Here is a 22,903-nt window from a genome sequence, read left to right as displayed (position 1 = left end):
ATAGCTTCCCCTTACAATACATTTGTCCACTGATAACTTCATCAGCAGTGCAACATACTATAATGTTATTGTCACTTTCTGTAACAAAAACGAAACATATAAGTCTCTGATCTCCAACGTTCAATTAGAGAAGATAAGAATGTTAAAGCGCAAGTAATTCTTTCAATTTGCCTTGCGTGATGAGAATAGATGTCCCATAATCGAGGAATGATTATCTCATCGGGCATGCCTATACAAATAATGTTGTGAAGCCAAGCCATACAATGATGCTGCACATCCCTATAAACATGTACTTGTTCGGATCTTAACGAGTTAATAACCATTACGATATGATTAAAAATTATAATTTGAAGACACTTAACTATGCACGGTTTACGATGGAATTTAGGAAACCATTCATTTACACATATATGTTAAATTTAGTAGCGAAGGAAGGGTGGACGCTCACAAGTGTCAACTTCAACCTATTTTTTTTTGTTAAAATTAAGATTAGGTCATCCATTTTTTAAATTTCTATTAATAACTCGAGATTTAGGATTTAAGCTTTATCCACATTGATTTCAAAATTAAATTATATTGTTGTCGTATAATTTCAAACTTTACACCATGAATTCGAAATCTTTGGTTGTCAACGTGCCCTAGTTATATCATAATAATTAATTTAAAAAATAGTCTCTCATCCTTAACCAGTGGTCGATGGTTCAATCCTCGTTCTGAGTATGAAATTTTAAAACTTATTGCAAGCGCTTACAATAATAATATTAGAATTAGATCGATTTTTTCGATTCATTAAACAAATAACTAATAATTTGATTGGTAGTATACATTTGGGTCTGATAAAAAAATTAAAAATAAGAGTAATTAACAATTGAGTTGAGTTTATGAGTTCTTTTAAGAATTTTTCTACTCCTATTAAATTTTTATAAATTTTTTTATTTTTAAATTACCAATTAAAGTGAAACCTAGTGAATTTTACAACATCTACCCTAGAATATCACTATGGTTTTGGCTGGGAGTATAATTAATAAAGATGATGATGGGCAAAATTCAGCCACGTTTGATTGGGTATTTCCGCCATTACAACATAATTAATAGTAACATGTATTTGACTTAGATTTCACCACTGGTTTACTCCTATTAACAACACCTCTTTTCTTTAAAACCCAATTTCCATTAACCATCTTTGCATTTTCTTCGTTTCATCATCAAAAATCATGATCATCATTTCTAGTCCCAAATTCTTATTCATCTTCTTCACCATCATCCTTTCCAACATCAACCTCTCAAGTTGCCGCCGCTACACCCTTAAAACTCTAAAACCTCAAGAACCGACACCCATGGCCGCGGCGGAGCAGCATTTCCCACAGCCATCTGTTGCAGAAAAGGGTCAACCAATTTATGAAGTTTCATATCGAACAGTTCCAGGTGGACCAGACCCCCTCCACAACTGATTAATCTCTCTCTCTTTTGCAGATCTTGAATATGTATAATTAAGTTATACAAATTTTTTCATCCTTAATCATAGTGCAGAACAGTTCTCATGTTTTCCCCCCCTTTCTTTTGCAGTAATGTATATGTATAACAGATACAATTTGAGATAAAAAGAATATATTTCTTTCATACTCATCTACTACAGATATTTGTTTTGCAAATAAGAATCAAACTTCATGCCGAGTTCTCTTCTTTGCTTTCATTTATCAATTGAGTTTCTTTATGTTGTACTGGACCAAAAATTAAATGGTATATTTTTATGATAATATAAATATAATTTTATTATTTTAATAATTTATATTTTTATAATTTTTAAAAATTAAATTAAATATTTATCATTTTTGAAAGATTAAAGTATAATTTTATTGTTATTTTAAAATTTTATAAATTATAAAATAATTAAAGGGAAAATTTTTCCCTTTTAAGAGTTGATGAAGAAGAAGAAAAAAGGGTCACCGACTAAAAAATTATATATTTTGAGAAAAAAAAAACCGATGAAATGATTCTGAATCTGGTAAATTTAAATATTTTATTTATTTTAACGTGTGAATGGTGGCATTTGCATTCAGTAAAAAGGAAGAACAATGGGAACAATATTTTAATGGTTTTCCATGTTGTTTTAAAGGTCAAACCCCACATTTCTTGGTGGCTTTCTTTGATGTTACTTCCATGATTACAAAACAAAACAAGAACATCAAAAGTTTTTACTTTTTATATTACATACAATTGATATCAATAAGAGTTTGTGTCAACAAGCAAATGTGGTCCCTCCAATTCTATATTTGGTTAACTTATGCTATTAATTTTTGTACTTCGTAAATTTGGTCAAATTTAATTTCTATATTTTTAAAAATTTGAAATTTTAGTCTTGACCTAGACAGTAGCAATTAAATTTATTCGGCTAAACTTAATTACTAGTCATGTACCGAGTGCATAATTGTAGATTTAGTTTGTATTATCAAATTGAATCATTCAAAGTCCCTAAATTTTTTAAAATTTGAAAATTCAATATTAACGCAAATGATAGTTGTAACATCCATTAACTAGATTTTTAACGAGTAATATGTAAAAATAATAAATTATCATGACATTACATATATGTTAATATATTTGTCGTATCAGATTTTTAAAAATATCATAATTTAACAGTTATTGATGAATTTCAAATCAAAGGTACCGAAAAAGAAAAGCAATTTATATAGATTGCTCAAAGTGGAGCGTTAAATACAACATCGTGTTTTACGTTAAAGTGTCAACCATGAATATTTAATAAAAACGAAGTATTGGAGCAAACAGATGAATATATAAACATATGTATTGTAGGTTAAAGTAGTTCGGAGGTCTTCGTATTATAAGGACCGGATCAAATTAGTCCCTCTGAATTAATTTAATTTTTATATTATCAAAAAGAATTAAATAAGTCCAAATTCAAATAGAATTATCATTTACTGTATAAAAAATGTATTTTAGGTTTTTTTTTCAATTATTATTTAATTCTAAACAAAAAATTCATTTATAAAATCATAAAAATTTTAAAAATATTAATTCCATTAAACAGTAAATAATTTATTTTAATAATACATAAATTAAATTAATTCATCTAAAATTAAAAGGATTAACTTAATCGGGTCATTATAATAGAGGGACCTCTCCAATATATTCACCGGACTAAATTGTAAAAAGAAAACAAAAAGTGATTTTCGTACAAGAATCTTGGAGAAGAGACGTATCAAGTAACCGGCCTCGTTAAAGTGTTCCAATCATTGCAATAATTTTAAGACAAAAAACTGAACATTAAATAATTTAATTTCTCCTGAAACATAACTATCATGCTAGCTGTTTCTGGGTTTACAACATGTTGGGGAGTTTAAATTTATCAATGGGCACAAAGAAGAATCTTCAATCACTGAATTAAATAAAAAATAAAAAAAGGACAGAACACGGTTTCAGTGAACAAGCAATGCAACAATGGAAGTACATATGATCTCAGCTTTTGTGGGACTTCTGAATTATGAGCAGTATATATTTAATGTATGGGTAAATTTCATTAATAGTAACTCAACTACTAATAAATTTCGTTTTTGGTCATCCAAGTATGAAAAAGTACAAAGTGATTACCCAACTCTTAGTAAATTTCTCTTTTTATCACCCAATGATTTCAATTGTCTTTTTTTGTCACCAACAGGTTAACAACGGCAACTTTTAAAATTAACATAATAGTAACTTTGACCCTCAATATTTATAAATTATGTCAATTTAGTCTCGATTCTAAAAAAAAATTAACTAGCAACATTTATACATTATGTAATTTGCCTCTTTTTTTTGGTTCTCTTTGTGACATTTGGGGTTAAATTTAAAAGAGTGAGAGAGATGAAAATTGTTATATTAGATTTTGGAGTATTTCCATTTTTTTTAATATATTCTCAATGAAATTTAACTAATAATTTTTTTTAAATCAAGACTAAATTCACACATATAAATATTAAGAGTTAAATTTGCTATTATACCAATTTTAAAAACTACCACTACTTCTATTATCAAAAAAAAAAATTACTGATAGTTTGAGTAACTATTTTAAGTTTCACAGTTAGGTGATCAAAATGAACCAATCAGTAAGAAAATGAAATTACTGTTATTATTACAAGAGAAGTAACCATTGGATCAAATTATGTTGCTACATACAAAAAAACAAGAAGAATAGCTAGTTTCGTCTATGTGAGAGACCCCGTTTTCCGGGTTCAGGAATTCTTGAGATTCTGGAAAAGGTCAGGAAGATGTGCATTTGTTAGTTTAGCCTTCTTGGAGAACTCCTTGTTTTTCTGTTTAGGCTTTGGCTTGGCGGAAAAGCCCTGCACTTGCGCAGCAGCTCTTCTTTTTGCCGTGTTCGTGGCGGGTTTCATTCCATTCTTCTGCAGATCTTTCTCAATGTCGAGCATGTCTCGTGGCAATTCAATTGAACGAAATAACTCTTTAAGGTCATCATCTACCTTAATAGGTACCCTGGGATCATTAGGGAAGGCTATGTCTTCCTGAGAATCAAAATTCGATAGCAGCCAAATCTGACCTGCAGCTTTCAGAGCCTACAGATATAACAACAATAACCAGATTTTTCGCTTTTACCAAATGTACATCGTATTTGTGTCATGCATTCATATCATATCCAGGTAAAGTATTACGGCACTAAAGACTTTGATAAATCAAAATCTAATAGGTAAAAGAATCATGGAGGCCCCTGTACTAAGAGTCAGATCACATTTTGCCCCCTCTACTAAAAACTGGGCAAATTAGTCCCTGCATGTTAAATCAAAGAGCAAATTGGTCATTTCTATTAAAAAAATTCATCCATCCATTTGTACTGCTAAAATATTGGCATAGATGACGAAATAACCAAACAATAACACGTGGCATGCCACATGTACATTGTGCTGATGTACAGGGACCAGTTTTTAATAGTAGAAATGGATGAAATGTTTTACAGAACGACCAGTTTCTATTTTAATTTAACTTATAGGAACTAATTTGCCTATTTTTTTTAGTACAGGGGGCAAAATGCAATCTGACTCCTAGAATAGGGGCTTCTATGGTATTTTTACCAATCTGATATGGTAAGTGAAGGAAAATATCAACTTAGTTATACCTGCAAGTCTTCCATCACATTTGGGTATGCATCCTTGAGATCGATAACAGCAATGCCTTCTATAAATTTCCGAATCAAAACAAGAAGTTCGTTCTTGTTTTTTACATCATGCTTAGCCTGTAAGAATAACATATACAAAATTGCAATCCTTTAAGGAAGACGCTAAGCAATAGGGGCAATGCTTATTATAAAAAAAAAAAACAAAAGAAGTAAACGTCACCTTGTAAGAGAAGCGCTTTCCGTCATAGTACACTTTTGGATTTTTCCTCAGGCCCTCAAAAACATCTCTATTGCCATTCACATCGACATAACATGCTTCATTGATCTGTTCCGGTGTGAAAGCTTGCCTTGTCTGCAGCCATGAATATATAGCATACAGCATTGAAATAGTTAAAAGTTTTCAGCTCCTTGTGAAGCACGAGAAGAAACAAAGAAACATGTAAAGTCCATAGTAACGTCAACTAACAGTTTTTTACGAGATCTCAAAAAGTGAATACCGTATAACATTTCAAGCTCCCCACCATTCTTTGATGTAAAATCAAACCATCAATATCTTAACTACTCGACGATTAATGATTTAGTAGAATCCCAAACCTACAGTTTTTTACCAGACACTTGAAATAATGTTAGAATACAGTACGGAATCCCTATCATTTTCAACTTAAAAAGGCTACAAAAGCAAGCAGTCCTGTAAGGACCTACGGGTTGCTATCCCGAACTCTAACATCCAATCACTTGAACCAACTACTCTAAAAAGTTATCTAGAACATTATAGAAATTTGCTGCATAAAAGATCCATCCTTACAACGATAAATATCATTTACATACGTTAACAATGAATAATATCAATTATTTGCATCAACCACATAAAGATTGAATTAAAAGGGGCTAAAGAACCTGAAAAAGAATGTCGATAACACGTTTCATCTGAGCTCCAACAGGAGATTTCCTGATGCTATTAATATGTTGAAGCCTCTCGGTATCATTTGAGAATTTGACAGGAGCAGAAGGCCTTGCACCAGAAAAAGGCGGTGCAGATGCCGGTTTTGGAGCTGCGGCTGCCCTAGATGATAATGATTTCCCGGCGATGTTGGAGAGCATCGACTGACACTTCTCCTGCTGCTTATTAAATCTATCCAACTTCTCTTGCAATGCCATTACTGAAGAATTTATTAACCTTCACAACTCTCAAAACCTGGAGATACACCAATTGCAAAAACAATGCTGAAAATCTAAAATAAAAGCTAATTCACCATATGTGATGATTGGATCATAAATCAAACATGAAAGATAAATAAATAAATAAATATATGTATATATTCAGAAATCCAAAAAAATTCCAATCTGATATGTTACAAAGGTACCATGGACAAAAATTCCATAAGCCAACAAGAATATTCATTTCAAAATAAAAAAAAGGAAGATTGGATCCTAAACCCTAATTTAATAAAAGGTTAAATCTTGATTATTGCTTTAACTTCATCTAATTTCGTCTTAAAAACACATCAATGGATGAATCTTCCAAACCCATATCTAATTTGAACCAAAATTTAGAAACCCAATCTTTGCATTCCATAATTAATCAAATTATCAACATGAGAATATATAAAAAGAAATGATTTTGACAATTGACAGTCAAAATGGAGATTTGAAAACAATCGGTTCATTAAAGAAATTTATTCAATGAATTGAAGATGGTAAAAGGGGGAAAAAGCGAGAACCTTTGCGTTTGTAGGGCTTTTCTCTTCTCTCGCTCTATTGGGGCTTCAATTTCCCTTTGGTTTTTCTGAACCCCAAAAGAAATTAAAATACTATCCCCCTTTGTTTGACCGTAGTTTGATAAAGGAAGGAAGACTGAGGTCCTTGAAAATGAATAAGCAAAAGTTCAGGGATATGCCCCCAAAAAACCCTTTTCACAGCGAAGAACTCAGCTGCTTTCTCCAAGGTAACGCCTTCAGTTTTTTTAGCTAAAATTATATTTTAAATAGGGTTAATATGTTTATCCTTAAATTTGTTCAAAAGTATTTAGTTAATATTTGAATTTATATTCAATTATTTAAGTTTGTATTTCTGTTCTAGTATCGTTAATTTGTGTTAACATGGTATTGATAACTAATTTAGTAGTAACATGTGATAGCTTATCAATATATCATGTGACAAACATAATTTTAAAAATTTTAAAAATCTTTAAAAATAAATAAATTAGTAGAAAATAATATAATTTTTTGTCGAGGTTGATTCTTGAAGCAAAAGAAAATATACTTTTTTAATTTTTAAAAATTATAAATATCACATGGTATATTAAGAGGCTACTATGTGACATCAAGAAATTGGTTATCAATATTATATAACTTAATAGTGCTAGTACAGAATTACTAACTTAAGTGACGAACGTACCAACTAAAGTTAAAATTTTAATTTATTTAAAAGGTGTTATATAGAAAATGATAATAAATAAATATTCTTGTAAACATATTTATTAATTAACTAAAAATAAGTTTTTATTTTTTATTTTTTTAATTTAGTTGTTGTTCACTTAAATTTTTATAATAAATACTTTTAACTATTAGTAGAGATAATATTTATTTATTTTTGGATAATAAATCTATTTTATAGGTATCATATATTCTTATTGTATATAAATATGAAATAAATATAAATAGTCCCCTAATATTTACTTATTTTTTCATTTTAACCCTTATTTTTAGGTTAATTTCAGCTTTTAAAATTTAATTAAATTGTTTATTTTTTTGACAAAAAACTAACTAAATTGTTAAACTATTAATGGTATTGACGTGACAGCTTACATTAGGTTTTACTTATATTTTATTATTAATATGAAATTATTTTTAAAGGTTTTTATTAACTTTTTTAACTTTTTTTATTTTTTAAATAATTATTATTATTTTTAATTTTTATAAATTATACATGGTCTTATTAGTGGACACATCAATATTATTAAAATTTAAATAGTTTAGTCAATTTTCTATTTTTCCATTCAAAAGCGAGCAATTTCACTAAAATTTAAATATTAAGGATCAAAATGACCCCAAAAAGAACCAAAATGATAAAATGAATAAACGATGGGGTTAAAATTATCATTATTCCTTTAAATATTTATAATACGTAAAATATAAAACAAACTGAATTGCCTTTTAGGAATCTTTAAAAATAATAGTCCACGTGCTGGTTTTCGACTTACACGTCGTTGTATTTTTTGTCGTTCAGTTGACAATTTCATTTCTCAGACAAACTCCCAATGTTCAAAGCTCAGTTAAAAACCTCACGAAAACAACTCTTCTTCACTACTCCTCTAATTCAAAAATAAATAAAACGAAAAAAAATACATTTGATTACCGGAAATCTAATTTCCGGAGATAATGACGGAAGAAACTTCACCGGACTGGCTTCCCGCTGGCTGGACCCAAGAGTTCAGATTCCAAAAGACCGGTCGCAGAATCACGGTTTGTTAATTATCACCGAGCTAGTATAGTTTTTTCTAGGTTTTTCTTTTTACTTTTATTTGGTTTGATGTTTTAGTTTAACAGAAAATTAGCTGTTTTTTTGAAGAATTTTAGTGAATTAAGAGTGATGTGGACTGATCAAGTTTTAAGATTAAGATTATGGAGCTTGTATTGGCCGATGACCGGTTTTTTTATTTGCATGTGAATGAAATGTTGTTAAATGATATACCTAGATTTGTGCATGTTGAATGTGAAGGTTAATGAAATAAATGAGGGTTCCATTTTGTTGAATTATAAGTTTTTGGAGGCTAAACAGTGAGGGATTAAGGCTTGATTCTGTTGATTTTGCATTTTAGGATATATTGCATGAAAATAGTTCTTTGAATAGTTAGTACTTGGCACTTGGCAGTAAATGTGTGTGTATAACGCGTACCGACAAGTCGATTTTGTTCTGTATGAAGAGTTTTTAAGACATTGGAATATTTGTCTTTGTTGTCTTTAGGTCGGAAGACGTTAGATGGCACCAAAACATTGATTTCTATATTTCCTGTTCTCTTTTGTAGCATTATGTAAACCTGGCAACTGGTCTAAAATTCTTTACCAAGGATGATCTTATTCGCTACGCCAAAACCGAAACCAAAACGGAAAGCGAACAATGTGATGACAGGTTGCCAACTTTAAAGCAAATTACAAAACCGTCAACGAACAGCCAAGTAAATGTATGTGTTGATGATTAATTAATTGTACTTTTATACATTTGTATTCTTTTATTAAGTCATCATATAGATTGCTTTCCTTGTTGCGGATATATGTTAATCCATCAACTGGATTTAGATTCTATTCCAAAAGTATAGAGCTTAAAAGTAATATATATAAAACTAAGAACGAACTATTCTCTCTTGTACAATCAATTATGGTAACATTTCAAACAAGTTCATAGTCTCCACCTGTTTCTTCACGGTGTAACCAATAGATTACTGTTAAATTATCCAAATTCCATTTTAGCATCCTGTAACAACTAATTTAAATCTTTTCCTTTCTCCTTAACAAACTCATGTTATGTGAAAGAAACATTTGCAGTCTTATCTTGGCATCCTGTGTTAAGTTAAAATGCCCTCTGCAAATGGTCACATAATGTGAGTTTGCTGCCCTTTTTCCCCTTAAGTTTTACTTTTTAATTATTTGATCATTGTATAGGCTGCTGTAAAAGAAAATGAATGTCCGGAATGGTTGCCTAAGAATTGGTTCGTGGAGGTAAAAACCCATAAGAGTGGTGAATTCATTGGAAAGCAAGTCAAGGTATGAAATTTGTTTTTCCTTTTCTTGAATAGGAATCATGGTGCTTTTTCTATCTTCTAGTACCACGTGGAATTTGTAATATTATATTATTGTAAATTAGCTTTTGCATAACTACCCCATTGCTGGTTCGGCATTAATGGCTACTTTGTCAATGAGCATGCATGGCTTGTCCTATGTCCCCACTGATATCTGCATTAGATCATTTATACAGACACATACATGAATTAGATTTCTAGTTAAAAAGTTCTTTTATGACCATGCATTTACTAACATAAGGAACTTTAAGCTTGTTTTGTGTCTTTGTAATATTTCAATTTTATCTTTATTGAGCTGCTTTCTTGTTGCAGATATATGTTGATCCATCAACTGGATTGAGATTCTATTCCAAGCCAGCGGTATTTAGATTTCTTAAACAAGCGGAGCAGAGGAATAGAAAAACTAACAAAAAGAAACGAGCCGCCCACTCTAGAAAGAAAGTTGGTTCTCGAAAATATTTTTGCTATTATTTGCATATACTAAAATACATAAAAGTTGTACTATATTTAGGATACCTTTTATGAGATATAGTTTATTTTTATTTTTACTGCTACTGAATGAGATATGCTGTCCTGGATTTTGTAAAACTTAGGTTGTGATTGAGAAATCCACAGTGGATGATTTACCAGCAGGATGGATTAAGGAAATCAAGATCCGAAGGAATGCAAATGGAGTCCGAAAAGATCCGGTATGAAGTTACTCTCCAATTCCTGCAGTTCCCCCTAGCCTAATCTTTCATACATGGACAAATCCGACTCATTCATTCATTCCATGATTTACATGCAAGCATACCAAAAATATTTGCCACAACTCTTTTTCTCATGTTGCTTCAAACTACAGCATGGCAGTATAATGAACTAACTGCTGCATGTTGATGGAGTTATAAACCTATGGTTCCTTTAAACATGCCTAGTATTTGCAAATATTGATCTGTAATAATTATGAATGCTACAGTATTACACTGATCCAGTTAGCGGATATGTTTTTCGCTCGAAAAAGGCTGTTCTTCACTATCTAGAAACTGGAGAGATTGCTAGAAGTGCTTTTTTGCCACCAAAGTCCAATGATGATCAAAATTTAACTGATGAAGATGGATCAGTAAGTTTGGACTTAGCTTCTGCGTTTTCTTGCTATGTTTATCATGGTTCACATGCTTGATTTATCAAATAATTTACATGATGCATACCGTATCAAAACTAAAATACCATTATCATTTATTGAATGGCATAGTGTAAGATCATGTTTTCTGGACAAATCTATCTGCTGGATAGGGTAAGACACGTAGGCAAATATTAGAAACAGAATATATTTCAGAGACATATATTACATTTTAATTTAGATGAGTGAGTTTATCCTGCCTTCTGTATATATTAGCAACTCCCGGAAGCTAAAAGGAAGAAAGTAAAGCTTCTTGCCACCAAGCGGCAGCTTGTAACAGGTAAAGGGTGGAAAATTTATAATCCCTTTTAATCCTGAACAACCAACTTGAGTATTTGAGTTGGGCAGGTTGGCTTATGTGAGAAACATATGTGAATTTCTGGCTGCAGGTGGGGAGACATCTGACTTATCGGGTCTAGAAACCGAGATCTCTGAGAAAGGCCAAATTGACCAGGACTGTGCTGAAACTGGGCTTGCTACAGAAAGGAATCCCAAGACTGCAGAAAAATCCAGTCAGAGCAGCTCTATAGCTCATAAAGCTTCCAATGGAGAGCAGGGTAAAATAGTCTCCGCTGATAACATGCTTGCTTCAACCGCTGCTGATGATGAAAAGGAGAAAAGCAATATAAGCTCTAGTGATTCTGGCAAGTCAAACAATAAGAAAGAGCTTGATTTGCCTCATGGGTCTTCAAATCAACTTGATCAGCTTGAACCTCAGCAGGTGGCTAGTGGCCTTGAACGTGTGAACCCTTGCCAAAAGGAAGCCAATAGTCCATGTGTTTTAGAGAAGGAATCACCTCTGCAGTTAAATGTTTGCTCCAATCCAGAGTTGGCAAAGCAACCCTCTGCTTATCCAAAAGTTAAATCGCGCTGTGCGCTAGTGAAGACCATAAAGCCCATTGAAGATGAAGATGTTCTCAGAAAGCAACCACAAACGTTGGAGATTGAGAAGACTAGTGACACTAAATCAGAAGTACAGCCTATGTTTTCTTCAGACTCGTGCCTAGAGTTTAGGGTGAATACTCCTAGAGGTGGGGTACCACATGGGGATGCTTCCGCTGAAGGCCTTGTTTCAACTGCAGCTTCCAGTGTCCTGCAAGAGAAGAATCTAGGGAAAACAAGGATGGAAAGCAAGAGAAGAAATTTAGAAAATAAGAATTCGAGCAAGGTCAAGAAGATGAAAGAGCTTGACTTGCCTCGTCGCATTTCAAAACGACTTGCTGGGCTTGAACATGAGCTGGTTGGCAATGAAGTGTCTGCTGAAGAAGCTATCCAGAATACAACCAGAAAGTCTGGAAAAACCGAAGCAAAACCAACATGTGTTTTGGCGGATAAAGCAACTCAGCAGCTAAATGTTGGCCTTGACGCCACGGTCTGGAATCAAGCTTCTCCAGCAGTTGTTGGTACAGAAATCAATAACATAAGTCCCCACGAAGATAGAACAATTCTTGCAGAGCAACCACAAATGTTGGGAACCCAGGACAGTGACAGCAAGTCAGACCTACACCCTTTCTTTTGTTCTGACCCGTGCCTGGAATTTGCAATCAAAACTCTTACAGGTGCAATACCATTAGAGGATGCTATCAACGAAGGACTTGTTTCAGCGCCTATTGCTAATATCCAGCCACAGAAGAATCTAGCTGAAACTACAACTGAAAACAGCTGCTGTAGAAAAACTCTTATTAACACAATTAAGTCTAAGAAGAAGGATGCCGATTCGCAACAGCGGTCTTCAAAACGACTTGCTGGACATTCTCCTGAGCTGATGGCAAATTCTTTGTCCAATGAACAATTTCTCAACTTGGCAGCTCAAAAGTCTTACGATAGCAAAGCCAGAAATGTGAATTTGCCTTCAGCGAATCTGACGGAGAAATCATCTCAACAACTCGAGTTTGGACCAAGAGTGGCCCTTGAACATCAAGACTTTACATACCGAACCAATTCATCTCACAACGAGTCATCAAACAAGAGCAAAGAGCCTCATCAAAACCAAACCATTCCTACAGGACTGAACAATGAGAATCCGGGGGGGCTGCCATCTGCAGTTCCATTCGGTAGCCTGTGCTCTGATCCATACTTCAAGTTCCCATTCAATACTCTTACAGGTTCTAGTGCTGCAGAGGACAGTTTTACTTTTCAGAGAAACTTTGCACTGCCAGATTACGGCTTCCCCAACATTTTCCAAAGCGATATCCCGACGCAAGTATTTCCCGTGGAACAACCTGTTCTGCAACAACAACAACAGTTCCCTTACAATCCTCCATTCCTTCCCCCCGGAAACGTAAGCTTACCCAACAGCGGTACAATCAATGCTCAACAATCTTACAGGACCGGCAAAACGAATTACCAGACAAGGTAAAATCCTATACATAGCTTTACTAAAGGAAGCAAGACAAGTTCAGGTTAGATACTTCTTTTTGAAACTGGCATCTTTTTTGGGTTTTTTTTGACATGGTGGTGTTGCAGCTTTTTGTATTCTGGCATGCTTTCTTTAGAAGAAAACAAAATATAGGGTAAATGGCTTAGTGTGAAAGTACATCGGCTGTTAATCTAAAGACATTACACCTTGAACTCTTAATCTTATGTTAAAGATACTTTAGGTCTTGCTTTAAAATCCAAGGTGTTGTTAGCTTCTTGGTTTTCCCTTGCATCAGTTTTGGGTGTTCATTAGATTTTAAAGGACAGTAATCTGCCTGATAAGCGTCTCTTGATTGTTGAATGATTTGAAATTGAAATTAAGATTTTAATTGTCATCGAAGTTTATAAAATTTAGGGTAAAGTACATGAATAGTCACTCATCTATTCAGTTCTTTTTATTTTAGTCACTCAACTATTAATTTTTTTTCATTTTAGTTATTCAACCTTTAAATATTAATATTTAACTTTTCAAAAAGTTGAGTGACTAAAACAAAAAATACTAATAGTTGGGTTGAGTAATTAAAATAGAACGAATTGAATAATTGAGTGACTTTTCTTTGTACTTTGTCTAAAAATTTAAAATTCTAGTCTAATCATTATCATTATTAACTTTAACATGTTTCTATTTATTGACGACACATTACATGAGGGCAAGTTAATCATTGACAAATTTTCACAAAAATATTAACAATTATTGGGACTTTTATTTAAAATAGTTTGAAGACTTAATTTCTAACCAAATCTCGAATTGTCAAAGTACAGGGACTAACGGTATGTTTTTTAAACCGTGTTTTTTTTTCCGTGTTCAAAATTTACGGGCTTACTTAAAAACCAACCAAACCGTATCTCTTGCTCAAATCCAAGAACCAACATGTCACTAAATCTCCAGAGTACAAATTAGGCAAACATTTCAATCAGTGACAATTTCCCAGTGTCACAATTAACGGCAGTAAAAAGACAACATGGTAATAACATCCAACCAAACATGGTCCGAAAATCAAACTTAATAGTTACTTCTTGAAACGGGAATTAAGGCTGAAAACTATAAGTGGCCTGCCTAATCAGTGTATGAAGACTGCTTCCACCCTCCAAAAGATTCTTCAACTTCAAAATCCCTGCTTTCACGTTCCTGTTTTGAACCAATTCAAGTTCTTGCATTTTAGTTAGCTGAAAATAATCAATCCAAAAACCACTTCAAATTTGTGAAAATTTACCTCGGGGGTGAAAGTGAGACCAAATTTAATCTCCCCACGATATTCTCCATCCTTGACAACAGTATATGGAGTCAGGGGAATGTTTCTTTCGATAAATACAGGCTCCAGTGGTATACTGAAAAGCATCTAAAAAGCTCTTCTTCAGATGCCATTTTACTATATATATATATTGGAGTTTGTCTAAATTAATAATATTTATTTTATTTTCCATTTTTCTTATTGTATTCGTGTAAAACACTTGTATATCCAAAGTAATTTTGGATGAGTATAGCATATGACCCTTCAAATACATAAAAAATATTAAAAAACAGAGAAACCCGAGTCCAGTATATATCTATCCATATACGACACTCACGCTACTTCTCCCACGAAATCATCCTGAGAACCAGCATCACTGTCCATTATTTTCAGTGCGAGTTCCGAAGCACCTTCGGAGATGTTGAATATGAAATCCTCGTTCCATTCTGGTTCTGATCCTTTTCCTGAGAAAATTTATTGTTTCAAAAACACTATCAAATATGAGCAAAGTTTGAATCGTGATAGTTGATCCATCGATCAGCAAGATGAATAAATTTGTTGAGAATTTAGATTGATCTATAAAGCTCCCAAACCTGATGCAACACTGCTTTTCTGCTCCTGGGTTCGGCAAGTAAGAAGCACGTAAGGATCCATGTTACCTGCTCGTTTCCAAAATTTAATTTCTCAGAAACATTACACCATATTCTTTCGAGTATTCGTTTCCAATACTTACGGAGATGCAATGTTTCAATATATATAAATATATATACTTCGAAAATAGCACGCTAGTGTCAACACGATATGCAACTATATAGCGGAAAAACGAAAACTAAACTAATATAAATTATCACTTCCAAGTAATAAATCTACAAGCAATTCTTTCCGCTGTTCATCAATGCAATTCAGATCAGATCCATCGTATGACCAAAAATTTAGTTTAGATTGGCTAAACGTTCTTGATCTGATCAAAAATTGTCATGAGATCACAACAGAAACATCTAAAAGTAATCGAATGTACTCAGATCTTAACAGATAAGTTCGAAATTAAGATTAAAAAAATGACAATCAGATTTCAAATTAACAAGAAAAAAGAAAAGAAAAGAAAAGCGGAACTCACAGAGAAAATCTGTGTTCTCGAGACCTTTGGCACTAACAAGGACAACTTGAAGCTTTCCCTGAGGCATGATGTTTTGGAGAGTAGAAACCGAGAAAAAGAAAGAAAGAAAACTGTGTCAAAAAAATTCAGATCCCAGAGACCAATATATATAAAGGAGAATGATTTTGCTTTCTATCTCTTTGGATTCTCTTTCTAAATAAAGCTTTTTACAAAGATATTGTAAAAGGAATTATCACATGTGCGGACAAACTAGTAGAGTTTTCCATTGATCACGGCTTGAAGATTCCTTTAAAAAATTGGAGAGTTTAGATACAATTATAAATTCAAAATATGAGTTTAGACAAAAAAAAACAGATTTAATTTTTACCCAAGTCCAGTTCGGATATATGTCTTTTTAATATTTGTTAGTAAATATTTATTTCAATGTTTTTAATATATTTTTAATTTATTAGAAAATATTTATTTTAATGTTTGTAGTATATTTGATATATTATATTTTTTAAATTTATTTTATATAATAAAAAATGTATGTTTTAAATTTAATATAGGCCGAATCTGGGTTTAGCATCTATAATCTTGATAAGGCTTGGGCAAAAATTTAACCTCGTTTTCAGATTAGGCTGAGCCCAAGCCTAAAATTTTATTATGGCCCGACCCATGAACAACTTTACAAACTAGTCAATTCAACTACCAACCACCATGTGTGAAAATAAGGAGGGTAAACTACACCCATAGTCACTAAACTAATAATAAATTTATGTTTTGGTCACTCAACTTCATAAAGTTACAAAATGATCACTTAACTATTTAAAAAATTCATTGAAGTCATTGAACTCTTCGAAAGTCTTTATTTACAGCATTGGGTTTTTTTTTTTTTTTGAAAGTCCAACTAGCAAACTCCAAGCAACAACTCAATGATCGGTATAGTAAATCAATACCTATTGACGAGTAAAAGAACATATTTTAGATCCAAGTCGATCTAACGGTCAATGTCGAAGATTGAAGAAAAAAGTTGTTTGGATTTTGGTTCGTAAATTCTTGAAGTTCAAAGTTATTTCATGAAAAGTAATTAAACTGTAGAAGAGAAGGTGAATGAGAGCTTTTGATTAGTATCAACAATGCGAACAGAGAAGGCTATGTAACAACAATTTTAACAACTCAATGACTCAAATGAACACATTTGAACATTTTAGTGACTACTTTGTAACTTTTTGAAGTTGAGTGACCAAAACATAAACTTACTAATAGTTTAGTGACTTTGGGCGTAGTTAACCCTTGTTTTAAACTACAAAATCGATATTTTTGTTTGAATAAGTTTTCATTTATGTCAACCAACTTTAAAGGATTACTATATGACTACTATCATCGATATATTATGTTATAGTCACCCTGCTATTAACTTGGGTCAAAATTGTACAACTAATTCTAGTATTTTTTTTGGTTAAGTTGTGCTTTAGTTCCTATATTTTGTGAAAGTTATGGATTTAGTTATTGTACTTCAAAATTGATCGATTTTAGTTATTGTACTTTTTGAATTGGTCAATTATAATCTTTGTACTTTTTGAAATTTGAAATTTTAGTCCTGACTCAAACAATAGTAGTTAAATATGTTTGTTTAAATTCAATTACCAATCATGTATTATGCATACGATTGTATATTTAATTCATATTCTCCAATTGGATCATTCTAAGTTCTTATACTTTTTGAATTTTGAAATTCTAATTTTGATACAAATTATAGTCGTTAATCCATTAGCTAAAATTTTAATGAGTAATACGTGGGAATTAGAAGTTGACATGGTATTATATAATAACATGTTTGTTGCGTAATATTTATGAAATACTTTAACTTAATTAATTTAATAATTATCATTTTGTAGTTACTGAAAATTTGAAGTTTAAAAAGTATAGGACTAAAAATAATCAAATTAAAATATAGAAACTAAATTCATAACTGTTGCAAAGTTTAGGGACTATTGGAAAATTTTAACCATTTTTTTTACTTTTTTACCAAATTTAATATATGTATTTTCTTTTCTTTTAGATTTCCTTTTCCATTTCTGTTTATTTATTTATTTATTTATTTTTTTCTTCTTCTTTCCCCCTTTCTTCAATGGGCTATTATTTTGTTTCCCCACTAAAGACCCGTTTTTCTTTCGGCCGAAAGAAAAAGACCCTTTTTTAGAACGAGGAGATTTCCTAGTAAACCAGGTATAATAAACTCTGGTTAAAATATGTCATCAGTCCTATAATCTTCCCAAATTTAGAAGGTAGTCCCTATATTTTTATTTTCAAGAATTATTCTCTCTACTTTCAAATTTCAAAATTTCAAGTTCAAGTGCTAACAAAGTTATCGCTAAATTTGTTGGTGTGACATTTATACTCACTTGATAGTCATGTAACTAAAAATAACGTTGTAATGAACTTGAATTTAACAAAATAATTTTAATAGTATTAACAGTTGAACTTGAATTTTAAAATTTGAAAGTAGAGGAATTGAATTCCTAAAACAAAAGTGGAATTTATGAAGACTACAAGGAGTTTTGGCATACTTTAAACCATAATTTATCGATCATCCTTTAAACAATCTTATGATCCTCACTGTATAACATTGAGCCTACTTTGTATCCTTGGAAATAGGGGTGAAACTAAAATTTTTAATAAGGGGGTCGGGATATTTATATGACATATATATATTCAAAGTAGGCCCGGACCTACTTTGAACGAGGTATTTTTAAATTTTAGATAATCTTGATCACCAAAATTTAGGAAAAAATAAAATAAGTTAAATGCTCATTTTGTATTAGATATTTAAATTTATTTTTATCTAATTAATATTTAGATATTATTTATACTTCGATGTTGCAATTATTAAACTTTATTTTTACTAAATTAATATTTGGATACTACTTTGTATTAATTTACAAAATTAAACTAAAAATGTTATTAAAATGATTATTTAAAAATTATAAATTCTATAAAAAATCAAAAAACCTTAGGGTGAAACACAAATTTATCCTTTTTTTAGACACTACACTATAATATCAAAATAAAAAAAAAATTCAAAAGGGCTTAAAAGAAAATTTAGGTGCTGGCCCCCTGCCAGCGCCAACTAAATTCGTCTCTGCCTGCAAACCAGTAAAAGATTTGAGTGTGGTAAAAGCAAAGGAAGAAAGAAAAGAAAATAATACGCATCCACAAGATCTAAGCATCCAACCATGTTCTCATGTTCAATCAACGCCATGTATGGAACAAACAGTAAATATATGGGATTTGGTCTGGCGTAGCTATGCAGCGCTTTATCTGAGTCATTTGGCCGGCCGAAGTAATTCTAGCACCCGATTGCCAAAGTATTTAATTTTCAAGATTAAATTAAAAAGATATTTTAAAATTTTTTTCTTCCACCAATCATATAATTTAATATCTCTACTTGTCACATTTTGACTTTTAATAAAATTTTGACCATATTTTTTAAAATTTATTATGAAAAAATTTCTAAGTGCGCTCCAAGAAAAAGGTATAACAAAATTTAGTTAAAATTTCTAATTAAAGCTTTGGTAAATGTTAAAAACTTTGATATATTTTTATATAATTTAAAAATTTTGGTATACCTTTTTTTCCAAGCGTACAGCAAAACCTTCCCTTAGTCTCCTTTAAAATCTGGGTTTGTTTTATGGTAACAATCTATGCATTAAAATTAAGTATTTTAATAACCCAAAAATGGGGTTGTCATTAAATAGTAACATATTGCAGTCAATAAAGGGTCAAGGGAGAACACTTTTTTTTTTTTTTTTGCTTGTTCATAAAAAGTATGTGCATTCATACATAAATGCAGGTATCCTACACCAACATTCATACATATCATTGATCATAGCACTGGGCAAGAAGCATTTCTTAACATTATGCACTCTGAAACAACACCTCTTAACACTTGTTCACGAGGGTTTCAGTTTCACCTACAAGACTATACAAAATATAATTCAGAAAGAACAAGACCTGAAACCAGAGTTAACCCCTACATGTTCCTGTCAAATGATTTAAAGGAAAGAGAGAATACAAGCAAACGAATTCTATGACTCAGTGCTCGAGATAGATGCTCTGGAAAACATTAATTATACAAAAAAAAAATCCCATGAAGGCTAGGGCTAAAACAAGCACGTCACGAATCACCAGAACTATGATGACAAACATCTACAACTATTACCGTGATAACACAGATATGACCATGACTAAAATTATTTTGATTCGTCTAAACTTCCTCATGAGTACTACTCTTTAAAATGTTATATTTGCATAGAGGACAGGTAGCATTGATATGCAGCCACTTATCTACACATGCACAGTGAAAATGGTGACCACAAGGAAGTTCCCTTAGCTCAACTCCATCATCATAACCCGAAAGGCAGATGCAACATTCCTACAAATTAACCCAATAATAAAAGATCAGTTGGGTACCGGACTTAAATTTCCTTCAGCTCAACAATGACAAAAGGAATTACCCAAAAAAACAAAGAATAAAAAACCAAAATGGAGATCAACTTACTGCATCATCCTCGGATAGCACACGTTCCATGGGGGAATCAGTGCCACATTCAGTCATTACTCCCCCAACGGATCCTTGGACATCACCGGCAACTTTATCATCATTGCCAATTATTCGAAATTTATATTTTGGCAACTGATCAATGTCTTCCTTGGATGCTCCTTCCTGATGCAAGAGGCCATTTGAAGTTGGTAAAAAGGAGAGTATACCAAAAAAGGAAGATAAAAGTAAAACTATCTTATTGCTGAGAGCCATAATAGCAGGAATCGAAAATATTTACTTAAATGCACTTAGTTAAATCTTGCCACTCAAATGCAGCATATTCGTTAATTTAAAAGTGCTTAAATGGTCATTAAGTAAATTCTACATTCAAAATGTGTATCACACAACTTTCTGAAAACAAACCTCTATCAGTTTCCTTTTAGTTCACCGTGATAACACAATTATCTAGATTAAATTAGATTCATGTTTAAAGCTCAAAATTCATACAATTACACAAAATGGCCTTTCCCATACTACCTAGGTGCTTATAAGTAAACCAACCTTCATTAACCATCTCATTACAAAATTAGATATTCAAGAACAAAAATTAAGCAACAAATGCACACAAACAAATTAACGAAGCATACACAACGATGTCAATCTTTTGCATAGGAGGATATGAAAGTACCTGATCTGCCACAGCATATAGGATTGCAATAATACATGGAAGACAGCAACAAACAGCAATGCCAATGATGCATGCCAGCGCAACACAGAAAACAACAAAGAACACATCAAAACCAAGAAACACGATACAAAGCCTGCAGAGTTGCATCGAACGAGTTAGGATCCAGTTACAATGAAAGAAAGCAGCACGAAAAATGACACAAGAACTTACCAATAAAGCTGAGGGGAGCCACCAGCCATTGCTTGGCCACCTACAGATACCCAGTAGAACCCAATGATCCACCAGATGAATGAAAACATAGTATTTGCAGATTCCAGATGCTTTGCAACACTGATGAAAACATTTTTAAATGATTAGCTACGATAGGACGAGTCTACAGTATCATATATATCCACAACACTTAATTCAACTATCGCGAAGGGCGGATTCTCATAACACATTAAAACATCAATAAAAGTGATGCATCTGCACAACTTAACCGTGTAACACTGAACATATGCATGAAATCCTAAATCTCTATTGAATTCCTAATTGCAGTATATAAAAAGTAATCTGAAACTATCATTAAGTTCCCAAATTCATTGAATAAAAATATATACCTTCCACCATCTTCTTCCAAATGGGCCAATGTTACGTATTGCTCCGAATCTACCCTCGATCTTGGACTCAAAGCCCCTTCCTCTCCTGTATTAAATGACCTGTAATTCATGCTCCGTTGCCTCCTCCGTCGCCTATACTCCACACAAACGCAAACCATATGCAACAAACACTGCAATGCGTACCCAATTATCCATAGCCTCAGCGGCATACTCGGCCTCTCGTTCCAGCTCAAAATCAAAACCCCAACCGCCGCCGCTACGAACGCGAAATTCCAGATAATATCGAGGACCACCACGGGCTTCGAATACGCCCAATCGCTATGCCGTTCCTCGAGCTGCTCGGCAGCAGTTTCCCGAACCAACATGGACGGCTCGCGCATGAGTCGACGGCTACTGGCTCGGCGTAGGAACCGAGCCGCTTCCCGAAGGCTCTGGCGACGAACGGATCCACGAGTGGCAGAATCGTCCCGCGAAACGCTACCTTGTGATGAGAGAAGCGACGTCGTCACATCAGTGATGTCATCCGAGGAGGACCGGTTCGATGCAGCCGTCGAAGCCATATTTGGGATTTCTCCCCCCAAAAAAGATTTCCCAAAATGCTTTTAATATAAAAAGTTGGATTTCAAATGGCTTTTCAATTTAATGCCATGAAGGAAAACATTATTAGGGTTCTATGTGAATATTAGAGATGAATAGACGACAATGATGAATTGAAGATGCTGAAGGTTTGTCTCTTTTATTACATAGGGGGAGGTTTAATTGTCCGGTAATATTTAGTGCAGTTATTTCGGTTTTTATCATTGTTAGATAAATTTTAAACTCAATTATCTATATGTACTATAATTAATGTATGCATCTACTGTTATCTTTTTACGAATCATATCTTTTATGTATGCTATTGTTAAAAACTATATTATCGGTATTACGAATGAATCGGATTTTATTTATTTAAAAATATTAAAAATTTTAAATTGATTTTAATATAATGTAAACAAGTAATTTGAAATATTTATATATTATAATTTTTAAGGATAAATTCATCTAAGGTCATTAAACTATTAGTAAGTTTACGTTTTGATCACTTAATTTTAAAAAGTTACAAAATGATTACTAAATTATTTGAAAGTTTTCATTTAAGTCACCAAACTGTTAAAATCGTTGTTGTATGGCCTTTTCTATTCACAATTCACACTGTCTGCACCAATTGAAAGCTCTCATTCCCCTTCACTTTTACAATTC

The 22,903-nt window shown here is 32.3% G+C and overlaps 4 protein-coding genes across 5 annotated transcripts; 1 reads left to right on the top strand and 3 right to left on the bottom strand.

Moving 5' to 3' along the window:
- Positions 1–4,104: 4,104 nt before the first annotated feature.
- On the bottom strand, positions 4,105–7,084 carry LOC107922749 (general transcription factor IIE subunit 2). Its single transcript, XM_016852904.2, has 5 exons — positions 6,850–7,084; positions 6,026–6,323; positions 5,349–5,480; positions 5,129–5,245; positions 4,105–4,571 (listed from the first exon to the last, which is right to left on the bottom strand). Exons 2-5 carry the CDS (start codon positions 6,284–6,286, stop codon positions 4,230–4,232), a joined length of 852 nt encoding a protein of 283 aa, XP_016708393.2. The 5' UTR covers positions 6,287–6,323; positions 6,850–7,084; the 3' UTR covers positions 4,105–4,229.
- Positions 7,085–8,369: 1,285 nt separating this feature from the next.
- On the top strand, positions 8,370–13,704 carry LOC107922893 (methyl-CpG-binding domain-containing protein 13). Its single transcript, XM_016853098.2, has 8 exons — positions 8,370–8,592; positions 9,156–9,311; positions 9,790–9,891; positions 10,239–10,367; positions 10,520–10,615; positions 10,882–11,025; positions 11,302–11,365; positions 11,475–13,704. Exons 1-8 carry the CDS (start codon positions 8,509–8,511, stop codon positions 13,442–13,444), a joined length of 2,745 nt encoding a protein of 914 aa, XP_016708587.2. The 5' UTR covers positions 8,370–8,508; the 3' UTR covers positions 13,445–13,704.
- Positions 13,705–14,352: 648 nt separating this feature from the next.
- On the bottom strand, positions 14,353–16,134 carry LOC107922822 (elicitor-responsive protein 3). 2 transcript variants are annotated; one of them, XM_016853001.2, is made up of 5 exons: positions 15,853–16,134; positions 15,329–15,394; positions 15,073–15,199; positions 14,718–14,832; positions 14,353–14,632 (listed from the first exon to the last, which is right to left on the bottom strand). In XM_016853001.2, exons 1-5 carry the CDS (start codon positions 15,917–15,919, stop codon positions 14,561–14,563), a joined length of 447 nt encoding a protein of 148 aa, XP_016708490.1. In that variant the 5' UTR covers positions 15,920–16,134; the 3' UTR covers positions 14,353–14,560. The 2 variants fall into 2 exon arrangements, with proteins under 2 accessions (XP_016708490.1, XP_016708491.1); XM_016853002.2 differs by lacking the exon at positions 14,718–14,832.
- Positions 16,135–19,693: 3,559 nt separating this feature from the next.
- On the bottom strand, positions 19,694–22,459 carry LOC107924788 (E3 ubiquitin-protein ligase At4g11680). The gene is made up of 5 exons (XM_041080509.1): positions 21,665–22,459; positions 21,276–21,395; positions 21,066–21,198; positions 20,396–20,560; positions 19,694–20,269 (listed from the first exon to the last, which is right to left on the bottom strand). Exons 1-5 carry the CDS (start codon positions 22,222–22,224, stop codon positions 20,102–20,104), a joined length of 1,146 nt encoding a protein of 381 aa, XP_040936443.1. The 5' UTR covers positions 22,225–22,459; the 3' UTR covers positions 19,694–20,101.
- Between the last annotated feature and the right edge of the window lie 444 nt (positions 22,460–22,903).

This window comes from Gossypium hirsutum, chromosome A11, assembly GCF_007990345.1.
Source record: "Gossypium hirsutum isolate 1008001.06 chromosome A11, Gossypium_hirsutum_v2.1, whole genome shotgun sequence".
NCBI classification, from domain to species: domain Eukaryota; kingdom Viridiplantae; phylum Streptophyta; class Magnoliopsida; order Malvales; family Malvaceae; genus Gossypium; species Gossypium hirsutum.
This window is presented reverse-complemented; position numbering and strand designations above follow the sequence as displayed.